Genomic DNA, 12819 nt, shown 5'->3' with positions numbered 1-12819 from the left:
ACGAACTCGCATAAGAAAGTGACTAAAAATTTAAATAATATTAAAATGATAAAATAAAATAACAGAATACTTTTTAGTAATTTATTAAACTGACAAATTACTTCTTGAGAGTAATGATCATGTGAAAACAGCAAAAAAATATGTGTAAATCCATGTCAGTAATGGGCTTCTGCTGCGATGTTGTTTTCTGTGATGTGCAAGAATGAATCTTGAAATGTAGGAAGTCACGTCTAAGGTGCATCTTGGGACGCTCCGGGCAAGAGCACATCTGTCAGATCATTTCAAGGATCTGTGTGTGTGCACTGAATTATCATGTGAATTAGATGCGTGTGGGAGTCCAAACAGTCAAATTAAGCGTTATTCTGCCTCCAGGATCTTGGAGCTGGATGTGGTGGTACGGGACACCGATGGGAATATTCTGGACCCAGAGCACGCGAGCGTCATCAGCCTCTTCAGAGCACACGAGGACGCTACAGCCAAGATCACAGAGCGCATTAAAGAAGAACAGGTTTTCATTTCACTTTCATTTAATGGTTTGCAGAAGAGCCCTGAGAATGAAACCACAAGGAGCTTCTTGCATGTTCAAGCATCAGAAAGCGAGTTTATAGTTTTAATGAGACATTTGTAGATGTTTGGGATGACTGAACAAATGAAATCAATGAACTCCCATAGCTTTGCCTTCCTTTGGTCTGGCTCTGCTGTGAATTCATGCTGAATATCCTCCTGTAACCCCACTGGAGTAACTTAATGACTTCACCTGAGATGGATCAACTTCATTTAAATAATTCATCACCCAGAACCCCCTAGGATCTGCATACTAATGCCCTAGCAACCACTTAGCAACGCCATTGCAACCAGCCACACACCCTAGCAACTGCAAAATAATGCCTTAGCAACCACCCAGACACCCTAGCAAAACAACAATAATGCCCAAGCGACCACTTTGCAATTCCTTAGCAACCACCCAGACATCCTAGAAACCACTTAACAATGCTAGGCATACTAGAAACTTCCAGGCAGGTGTGTTGAGGCAAAATGGAGCTAAACACTGCAGGACACCAGCCCTCCAAGCCCAAATTTGGAGACCCTGATCTAGACAGCCTAGCAACCACTCAGACACCCTACCAACTCCACAGTTTGCCCTAGCAACCACTTATTAACACCTTCACAAATAACTAGACACTCAACAGCTGAATAATAATGCCTTCGCAACCACTAGGACACCCTAGCAACTGAATAATGATTCCCTAGTAATCGCCTAGAAACCCTAGCAGCAATTGCATAATAATGTTCTAGCAACCACCAAGAACACCATAGCAATCACAGAGACACTCTTACAACTGCATAATAATACACTGGTAACCTCTTTGCCACAACTTTGAAACAACTCAGACACCCTAGTAACTGCATAATAATGCCATAGCAACCACTCAAACATCCTAGAAACCATTTAGCAATGCCTTAGCACCCATCTAGAACACCCTAAAAATCATCCAGACACCCCAGCAGCTGCATAATAATGCCCTAGCAACCACTTAGCAACATCTTCACGACCACACAAAACAGCCTAACTAGCATCTAGACACCCTAGCAACCATGCAGACACATTACCAAATTCATAATATGCCCTAGCAACCTCCAAGAACAGCCTAGCGACAACATACAAAACACATTCGCAACCAACTGCTCGGGCTCCCAACAGCTGTATAATAATGACTTGGCAACCACACAGAGCATCCTAGTGACTACCATGACACCCTAGCAACTGCATATGAATTCCCTAGCAACCACCCAAAAAACCATTGAAACAACTTGGTAACACCTTGGCAACCACCCAGAACACCCTAGCAATCGCCCAGACTCCCTAGCAACTGCATAATATACCACAGCAACCACCCAGACAGCTTAGAAACCACTTGTTGAGGCTTTGGCAACCACTCAGAACACCTTAACAATTACCCACACTCCCCAGCAACCACCTAGACACCCTAGAAACCACTTGGCAACACCTTGGCAATCAGCCAGAACATTCTTGCAATCACCCAGACTCCCTAGAAACCACTTGGCAACACTTTGGAACCTAGTAACTGCATAATGTACCACAACAACCACTCAGAATAGCTTAGCAACTGCATAATAATGCCCTAAGAACCACCCTGATTCACTTTCAACCACACAGCAACATCTTAGTAGCCACTCAGAACACATTAGCAACCCAGCATTTGATTATGGTGGTAGTGAGTTTTACACAGGTGAACACCAGTCAGGTGTTTTTCAGTTCATTTAAACTCTGTTTAACATCAGCTCCCATCTCTTCTGTTCTGCTCTGTATAGTCCAATGTTCAGATGGATCATTCCGGAGTATCCGCACGGATCCAGTCTTCTCCCACTCACAGCCTGTATGTCTTTGTGCGTAACTTTGTGTGTCGTATCGGTGAGGATTCGGAGCTCTTCATGTCTCTTTACGACCCTAACAAGCAGACCAACATCAGGTGCGTCTCACCGACACACTCTTTAATGATCAGTCTAAGAGGAGTTTGTCATAAATCAAACACTGTCTCTGTCTGTCTGTGCAGTGAGAATTATTTGGTCCGATGGGGAGATAAAGGTTTGCCCAAGGACATTGAGATGCTCAACAGTCTGAAGGTGGTCTTTACAGTAAGTCAGTTACAGATTTCACTCGTCAGTCAGTCTGTCTTGTTTTTTGTTTTGTTTTTTTTTTTATCTCATAATTATGACTTTTCATGTCATAAATTTGACTTTTTTATGCTATATATGACTGTTTATCTCATCATTTTGTCTTTTTAATTAAAAATTATTACATAAAAAGTCAGATGACATAATGACTTCGGCCTCGTTTACACTGCCAGTTAAATGTGACCCAATTCTGATTTTTTGCTCATATGTGACACAAATCTGATCTGTTCTATGACAGTGTTAAATAGGAAAAAAACGCATGCATTTTAACTGTTGGGCAGTTTAACTGTTCAGGACAAACAAGGGACTCATGAACAGCTAACACAAAACATAAAAACAATTGTTGATCATCCAGGAAATGACACCCAGTATTAAGATTTAAGGGTATGTAAACTTTTGAATGGGGTCATTTTTATAAATTCAGTTATTATTTTGACTTGTGGAGTAAATATAAACATCCGTTATGTGATATAGCTTATTCAAGACAGTACTAAATAAAAAAATAACATGCAGTTTTCTTGATCCCTCATTGTTTTTTTTTTTTTTTTTTTTGTGAAAATTATTAACATTTAGCATATTCCTCAAGGGGTATAACTATATATATGTGTGTGTGTGTGTGTATTGTCCGGACCTCCACTGGCAAGGAAATATAGAGACCGGACCTCTTGGACCTTTAATTGAATAGCCCTGTCCTAAGGACTTTTTTTTCTTTCTCTCTAAAGGATCTGGGGAATAAAGACCTGGGCAGAGAGAAGATCTATCTGATCTGTCAGATTGTGCGTGTGGGCCGTATGGATATGAAAGATGCTAATCATAAGAAATGGACGACGGGCCTGCGGAGGCCGTTTGGTGTCGCTGGTAAATCTCAGTGTGAATGTTCTCATTTGATCTGCATGTAGCATACAGACACATAGCTGATATATCTGTGCTTACTGGCAGTGATGGACATCAGCGACATCATCAAAGGAAAGACAGAATGTGACGAAGAGAAACAATATTTCATTCCATTTCACCCGTAAGTTTCTCCTCTTCTCATCTTCTGTTCATCCATGTATCTTTAAGCAATAGTTCAACTAAACACGGAGGTTCTCTGATCGTTTGCTCACCCTCACATTGTTGTTTTAATTGGATTTTGATTGATTTGATATCCTTTTGATATCTTTTTGATTAATTTAATGCACCACAGCCAAGCTCATCTGTCACAGAACACACAAGACCTGATTTTAGCCCTTTAAACAATAGTACCAGTACCAATTCTGAATTCTGAATTCTATATATATAAGAATATAAAGAATATAAAGATACAAATTATAACTGTATATTGTTATATATAGGCTATTCATGATTTACATTTACATACTACGATTTTTATGTTTATATTCTGATTCACTTACAACTATAAATTCTGATTTACTTCTGTATATTCAGATTTATAAAAATATATTCTGATTTACTTCTATATTCAGACTTCATTTAATTATTTCCTGTATGGTGCGTGTGTGTGTGTGTGTGTGTGTGTGTGTGTGTGTGTGTGTGTGTGTGTTTGTATATATTATGTACATGTTTGTCTTATATCATTTGACATTTTGAAAGTATCTTGTTTATAATTCTAATAACGTGTATATATATGTAGATACTGTAGATAGATAGATAGATAGATAGATAGATAGATAGATAGATAGATAGATAGATAGATAGATAGATAGATAGATAGATAGATAGATAGATAGATAGATAGATGATAGATAGATAGATAGATAGATAGATAGTCAGAGATAGATAGATAGATAGATAGATAGACAGACAGATAGATAGATAGATAGATAGACAGATAGATAGATAGATAGATAGACAGACAGACAGACAGACAGACAGACAGACAGATAGATAGATAGATAGATAGATAGATAGATAGATAGATAGATAGATAGATAGATAATTTATGATACAAGGGAAATTTCATCTCAAATTATGAGATTAAAAAGTCATAAATATGGCATTAAAAAAGTCAAATTTATTCTCTCTCTCTCTCTCTCTCTCTCTATATATATATATATCTAAATGTAAATGTAACCATTAAATAAATGCATAATATTTATTCATGTTAATATTTAAAGTAATTTGTTTTATTACTTTTTTCTCTGTTTCTCTGTGTGTGTGTGTTTGTAGGGTTATAGCTGAGAATGACTTTCTTCACACTCTCCTCAACAAAGTAACAACATCGCGAGGTGACAGCGGAGGTCAAGGTACGGCTCAGAGTGGTTATCTGTGCTCAAATGACAGCACAGCATCACCGCTTCCTCCACTAATGCTTTAATACTTGCTGGACCCATAATCCCGTCTGCCCACACTCACACACAGAGACACAATACAGCAGAACAGAGTGGCTGAGTGATGAGAGCTTTATGATTAAAACAGACATTAGAGAATGAGACGAAGGGTAAAGGATGAACAAAAACAGTTAAAACTTAATTTACGGTGTTATTTTACCTCATTCATCCACCATATGCACCTACAATTATTCATATGCTTCTATAAAGAATATTTAGAAATCATTGTATATGTCTAGGCACATACATTTTATTATAGAGAAATTCCTTACATTCCTGTCATGATCCTGATGGTGAAACTAATATAAAACATTAAACACCATGTCAGGTCTGTGGGTCACCATGAAAGCTCTAGTGGGAGACATCGTCCAGATACGAAAGGAATATCCTCACCTGGTGGACCGGAGTACTGTGGTTGCGCGAAAACTGGGTTTTCCTGAGATCATCATGCCGGGTGACATCCGCAATGACATCTACCTCACGCTGCACTCCGGAGACTTCGACAAGTACAACAAAACCACACAGAAGAACGTGGAGGTCATTATGCTGGTGTGTGACGAGGAGGGGAAGGTTGTGCCGGTGAGTGTGACCCCTGACCGTGAGGCCAAAGGTCAGCCTGATCTCACTGGGATTGGGCTTTCTGTGTTGATTGACAGCTCTATTGTGTTATTGTACAGAACTCAATCTGTCTGGGTGCTGGAGATCAGCCTGTAAATGAATACAGGTCAGTCATTTACTACCAGATCAAACAACCTCGCTGGATGGAAACTATTAAGGTAAGAAGTGTGTGAGACATTGAGCATAATACCAATCAGTCAGTGAATTAGTATCAACAAAATCCATCTTCATGTATATATGTATATACTGTATGTGTGTGTGTGTGTGTGTATGTACGTGTATGTATGTATCATTGAATATTGAGTATCTGCTGATACCGAGACCCGATCTGGTACTTATATATTCCTAGTGTTTGGTGCACAATTCAAGTACATTAAAGTGATTAAAATCAATCAATTAGAATCACCAATAGGTGGCAGCAAGTGTTAATAAATGAAAGCGACAAGTGACCACTGTCTTTATGAATAATTGAATCAATATCTCACCCAATTCATTTAAAATTGCTTGTCAGTTGTCGGGCACACTCTTTGAGAACTGATGCCACGGGCCAAACTAAAATATAGAATAAAAAGGAAAAATAAATGTCTTTGAAAAAGAGCACTTATCTAGCCAGAGGCCATATAAAAAAGGTGCTTGAGCACTACTTCTGTGCGTGTACATGTCAAACAGCCCTGACAGCTTATTTTTCTTCCAACATTTTGCATATTTTTAAGGTGAAACATGATGTTTAACAAAAAAAAAAAAAAAACTTGATTTTGTCCATATATTTTATGCATGTAACAATTTTATCCATCCATTATACATTTATAGAGTCAGGTGATTTAGAGGAGAGCATTTGAAAATAAAAGCACCATAATAAGAGCTTATTAATTGTTCACAATTAGACCAGGAACATGCATTTTGAAAGCAGATCATTTGATGTTGAGTCTAATCCTTTTGAATCAGGCCCAGTTTTCAGTCTGTATGTAGTAATGTTTTCCTCCGGCCTGTAGGTGGCGATACCTCTGGAGGAGATGCCCAGAATCCACCTGCGCTTCATGTTCCGTCATCGATCCTCACAGGAGTGTAAGTTTAGCAGCTTTAGTGTCTCCTGTACTCATGAACTACAGTTTTTTGAAAATATGTCAAGACACCAGTGAGCAGACAGAATAAAATAGTGTGTCTCAGGCTGACCATTTTGCCAATTTATACATATTTCTCTCTCTCTCGATCTCAAAATGGCCATATTTGAGAAAAAAAAATAGAGTAGTTTGTGTCACTGGATATAGCTGTCAGTCATTTCACATTTTATTGTAAACTTATCGTTAAAAGTTGACTAATATTAAATGATTTGCAGCTTCATCTTACCTCGCTTTCTTTAACGTTAAACTGACGCTTTGCGCTCTGCGTCTGTCAACAGTAAACCCCGCCTACTTTGATTTGATTGGCCATCTCAGTCAATTTGACATTGACGAGCGCTGTTAGACCGCTGAGGCTTTGATTTGAAGTGCCTAGTATGTGCAGCGGAGTATGTGCCACTGTTGGCACGCGTGCCGTAGGTTGCCGACCCCTGCTGTAGATGTATGCAGACTGGGATTCTGGCCCAATCTAAAAAAATAATAATAATAAAATAAAATAATAATTAAATCAGATCCAGAGTTCAGCTGATGGAAAAAAAACATGTTTGTTTCTAAGCCCTCCTTCTAGAAAGCATGTGACCGGACAAAATCATCTGAGCATCATGAGTCATCAGCATTTTTGTTTTATGTGCACTAGCATAGAGATGAGCTGAAAGCTATTAAATTATAGCTTAAATTTAAAGCCATGGAACTGTCATTTAGTCATTTGATATCCAGTCTGTCATATACTACCAAATATGATGCTGGATGTTAGTGGAAAGGAATTCAGATATGAATATAATGTGTAATTTGTGTTGTGCAGCGAAGGACAAGAGTGAAAAGAACTTTGCGATGGCGTTTGTGCGTCTGATGAAGGAAGACGGGACCGTTATGAGAGATGGCATACATGAGCTCACCGTCTTTAAGGTCAGAAGGCCAGAAATAAGTAGAAATAGATTTAATAATATTTTTACATGGGTTTTTTGAGTGACATTGTGACATTGCAAAGCATTTTTATCTGCCATTTATTTTTAAACAATTATTTTAGTTAAAAGATGCGGTAGATTAAAAAATTTGAAGACTGTGAGTCAGCATTAAGCCATTTAAGAATTCTTAATTAATTAAGTTAAATTAGGATTAAGTTAAAAGAGAGAAGCCTCAAATAATAATATTTACAACCAATATGACGTTTACCAATTATCATTTACACATTAAAATTTTAAAAGCACAGCAGCACAAACCTCATATTTACCATATATTAATATTAATATATTTACTATATTTACCTCATATATTACACTTATATATTTATAAGTGAACACAATTGTTAGTTCTCTTCTCTAGTTCTCTCCAAACTGTTATAAAAATATGAAAATAAATAAAATAAGAAACTTAAAAAACATAAAGAAATTACTTGAATGTAATAAAGAAAAAACAAAACAAAACATGAATGTTCTTTAGGTTTTACACTCTTTAAAATTAAGTTTAAAACTAACCAATACAAAGATCTTCCAAACACTGCAAAAAATTATTTACTTTTTCAGCACAAATATCTAAATATTTTTAAATCAAGATATATTTACTGGCAAGGGAAAATGACAGACATTAGGATATTAAGTCTTGTTTTTAGAAAAATGTAAAAAATCAGGTGAGTTTATTCTTAAAACAAGAAAATAAAAAAGTCTGTCAGTGGGAAAACAAAAGATAGTATAACAAAATATATTTATATTTTTCTTTAAATTAAGTTTATTTTTGTGCCACATTAATATATTTTGTCTTGTTTCAAACACACACACACACACACACATATATATATATATATATATATATATATATATATATATATATATATATATATATATATATATATATATATTTTTTTTAGGAAAGAAGTTTATAACTTAATATCTTAAGTCATTTTGTTTTGCGAGTAATTTTATCTTGTTTTAAGCATGTTTAGATATTTATACTGCAAAACAAGGCAAAAATACAGAGTAAGAAAATCAATTGCAGTGTAGACTTTATGTCTGATAATATGGTGGACGACAGGTAAGCTAATCAGTTAATTCACACATTCACAAATAGATATGGACATCCTGCATATCTTTTGTGTCTTTCTGCAGGGTGACAGTAAGCGCATGGAGGATGTCAGCTCGTATCTATCTCTGCCGTCCGGGCGCAGTCACTCTGACAGCCACAAGGGGGGGACGCTGATGCGCAGCTCCAGCAGTGTCGGCGGCCTGTCTGTCAACTCCAGAGACACATTCATCATCTCAACGCTTGTCTGCTCCACCAAACTCACGCAGAACGGTGTGTGTGAAAAGAGTCTCATGTAGCATTTATAGTTGAAATGAGACGACATTCACAGTCCATTTCACTTCTGTAATGCAATGAATCTCCAAGTGAGAAAGGATATTCAGAGAGGAAAAACATGTAGGGTGACATTTTATACATTAGGTGATGAAAAGTGTCTCCTCATGACAGGAGGCTGAAAAATAAGAGGTCTCGATGACATCTGCCGAAAATGAAAGTAATTTCAGAGGAAAGCAGGTTATTGCATTCTGATAAAAGAGTGCAAGACAAAACAATTTTTTTCAGGTAATGTTTGCTGACTCACAATGAGATCAGTATTGTGTTATTGTTAAGAAAGTAAATGTAGTCAGTTTAAATATTTATATATTAACCCTGTAAAGCCTGACATATGAAATAGTAAATTAAAATTTTGTCATTAATCACTTACCCCCAAACCCATAAAAGCTTTGTTCGTCTTCGAAACACAATTTAAGATATTTTGGATGAAAACCGACACAGACACAGAAGAGCGTAAGCTGCTTGCTTACTAAAATTTTTTAATTTAATTTAATTTAATTTAAATTTAAAAGGAGACAAAACTGTTGAATAAAGTCATTATTTTTGTTTTCTTCGCATACAAAAAGTATTATCGTCACTTCATAACGTTACAGTTTTGCGACTGGTTGTAGATGTGATGTTGTGATGTTGTGTTTATTTCTTTTATGGTTTTTTGGAGTTTGATTTTGTTGTTTGTTTGTGGGTTAGTGGGAAGGCTACCGGTTTTCATCCAAAACAAAAGACGAACGAAACTTTTAGGGGTTTGAAACGACATGGGGGTAAGTGAATAATGACAAAATTTTCATTTTGGGGTGGAGTAACCCTTGATGGTACTGTAGGGTTAAATCTAAATATTTCAGTTGTTTTTGTATTTTTTTGTGTGTGTTATTGTTAAATGACTTTTATCTCAAAGCCCCTTTAAGGACACACACACAGATGCAGGTGTGCTGTAACAGCTGTTCTTGAGAAACCCCGTTAATCATGCTAATGAATCTTCCAGAAACATCCATCACAATGCAACTCTAACGAACCCACACACGGACATATTCACCACGTGAAATAAATAGATTCATGAATACATGGTAATTAAGAGTCAGTTGAGGACACACTGTCTCTGTCTGTCTGTCTGTCTCTCAGTGGGTTTGTTGGGTCTGCTGAAGTGGAGAACTCGTCCTGAAATGCTGAAACAAAACCTACAGGAGCTCAAACTCATTGACGGGGAGGAGGTCGTGAAGGTGTGTTGCACTGAAATTATACATGAGCATCCGTAGTTCAGTATGCATGTTTGTTTATGTGTGTGTGTGTGTGTGTGTGTGTGTGTGTGTGTAGTTCCTGCAGGACACCTTGGACGCCCTGTTCAACATCATGATGGAACATTCTCAGACTGATGATTATGATATTTTGGTTTTTGACGCTTTGGTAAGCAAAATAACTTCCAAAATGATGTTTTTGATGTTTGGTTCCCTAAAGAACATTTTAGTGAACAGTACTTAAAATAACTATTTTTTTTTTCCCTAGTGTGAATAACATAGAACCTTTTGTGAAATGGAAAGATTCCATGGATTTTTTGTAGAACCATTGATGTCAGTAGCTAACTGGGGCCATGTCAGACACTTCAGTTGTGTTTATATGAAGCTAATTAAAATTACCCCGATAGAAACCTTAAAAAACATTATTTACTATCTTATGAATCCTTTTTTTTTTTTTTTTCTTCAAATGAGCACTTCCCCAGATATCCCCATAGGGAGGTTTTGTCCTATTTAGCTCAGTTCTGGTAACAGATTTGAGTCCCAAAATTATAAACCAGGAGAATATAAAACAATAAAAGATAACAGCAAGATGCAATAGGTGTATATCTTATTCAGTTTTAAACACAAAATGATGCATTATGCAAATTATAATTCAGTGATTCTCAGCATTTTTGTTAACAAGGTCCCACACTGTCCAAGAAAATATTTGACATTTCTGGTATTGAATTTGCTATGATGAAAAAGCTACCTGAATTCAGTGTTTGTTTTTTTTTTATAATTTTTATTTTTAGCAAATAGTAATGCCAATATATTAAAATAAATCTATATATATATATATATATATATATATATATATATATATATATATATATATATATATATATATATATATATATTCATCATTATTATTATTATATAATACATTTTTTATTAAAATTGGTTCCTAGTCTGTGCACAAACTGTGCTATCAAATCAACATAAATAAAAAAAAATGTTAATATATATATATCTAATTCCAAAAGCTTCAAGAAATGAATGTTCACCAGTTTTTACACCCTTTATGACCACTTAATTTACATTACTTTTCCAGTAATTTGTAATTACAGGATGATTTTGCAATTTATCAGCAGATTTATCCTGTGCTCCTGGTTGAGAGCCACTGTTATAAATACAGTCTCTCTTTCAGATCTATATTATTGGTCTGATCGCCGACAGAAAGTTTCAGCATTTCAACACTGTGTTGGAGGCCTATATCAAACAACACTTCAGCGCCACACTGGCTTACAAGTAGGTCAAACGTTCTTCATTGTGTTTCTGAACACTAGATGTCAGTATGTTTGTGTGTGTGAGTCTCAAATGTACATGAATATCAGTCAATAATCAGCAGAAACAGGAGTGAATTAATTATCATGGTGATGTAATTTGGCCTGTTAGTAGTTGTTCTGGTTGATTTTTGTGCGGAGTCTTTATTTTGTCTAGTTATTTAGAGAACTACACACACCAACTCTCTCTCTTTCTGTGTACTGTAGAAAGCTGATGTCTGTGCTGAAGACGTATCTGGACGTGTCCAGTCGAGGGGAGGCCTGTGAACCCATCCTGAGGACACTCAAAGCCCTTGAGTACATCTTCAAATTCATCGTCCGCTCCCGGATGCTCTACTCTCAGTAAGTTTGTGTGATTGATTCTGAAATTAAGAAATTATGAACGTTCACAGCTGAATCAGAAACACCCAAAGGGACACACAGACCCCCTGAAAAATGAAAATATGAAAACCTGCCTGAAAAATGACATAATGAAGACTATAGGAAAGAGATATAGTGTCATGTGACCTTTGCATCAATCATTTGATTGGTCAGTTTTCTCATGGACTGCTCGTTGCTCATTTTGGTTGTGTTCCGACTACATTGTCACATTACTTTGGCATTCACTTATTGTGTTATTATGCATTTTTATTAGGATTTTTAGTCACATTATATGTAATATTTTCTGACTGTTCAATCAAAACTGCCAATTACAAATCATATTTTCATTTATGACACTCTGGAAGGTCGAATCTAATGCACTGCATTGTGGGATAGACACTTTTTTTTAACGCAAAATATTTATCATTTCATCATGAGCTAGACATGTTCTTAAAACCACAAAAAACTATTTGAAAGAGTTGTTTTGAGTAGTATACTAATCCTCTATTCTGAGACTGTTCATTCATCTGAACGTGGGCTGAAAACAAAACAAAACACAAAACACAAGGAAATGCTCTGGGCTGAGATTCAAGCGGACATTTTTAAGGCAGCGCGGTCAGCTCTTTAGGGTTTTTGACAGGGTCCTCTGGCCGCCTGCAGCACGTTCTGTCTGCATTGTTTTGTCGAGGAGTGTAACAGCTCTGCCTGACGGTCATTAAGGGCCCGTGTCTGTCTGTGATTTATGACTCTGCCTGTGGGGCCCCCAGATGCCATCATCGAGCAGCACTGCAGAAAC

The 12819-nt window shown here is 36.6% G+C and overlaps 1 protein-coding gene across 2 annotated transcripts in view; it reads left to right on the top strand.

Annotated features, from left to right (window-relative positions):
- The window catches only part of LOC109101972 (dedicator of cytokinesis protein 2), a 92836-nt gene that overhangs the window by 10065 nt on the left and 69952 nt on the right, over positions 1–12819 (top strand). For both annotated transcript variants that reach the window (XM_042769863.1, XM_042769862.1), the window contains exons 7-21: positions 373–508; positions 2335–2492; positions 2577–2658; positions 3420–3555; positions 3637–3712; positions 4867–4943; positions 5356–5606; positions 5705–5803; positions 6638–6710; positions 7566–7669; positions 8866–9052; positions 10229–10326; positions 10421–10510; positions 11528–11628; positions 11871–12005. In XM_042769863.1, the coding sequence (XP_042625797.1) occupies positions 373–508; positions 2335–2492; positions 2577–2658; positions 3420–3555; positions 3637–3712; positions 4867–4943; positions 5356–5606; positions 5705–5803; positions 6638–6710; positions 7566–7669; positions 8866–9052; positions 10229–10326; positions 10421–10510; positions 11528–11628; positions 11871–12005 (1803 nt within the window). The remainder of the gene's footprint in view (positions 1–372; positions 509–2334; positions 2493–2576; positions 2659–3419; positions 3556–3636; positions 3713–4866; positions 4944–5355; positions 5607–5704; positions 5804–6637; positions 6711–7565; positions 7670–8865; positions 9053–10228; positions 10327–10420; positions 10511–11527; positions 11629–11870; positions 12006–12819) is intronic.

The sequence above is a fragment of the Cyprinus carpio genome, chromosome A14 (assembly GCF_018340385.1).
Source record: "Cyprinus carpio isolate SPL01 chromosome A14, ASM1834038v1, whole genome shotgun sequence".
In the NCBI taxonomy this organism is placed as follows: Eukaryota; Metazoa; Chordata; class Actinopteri; order Cypriniformes; family Cyprinidae; genus Cyprinus; species Cyprinus carpio.
This window is presented reverse-complemented; position numbering and strand designations above follow the sequence as displayed.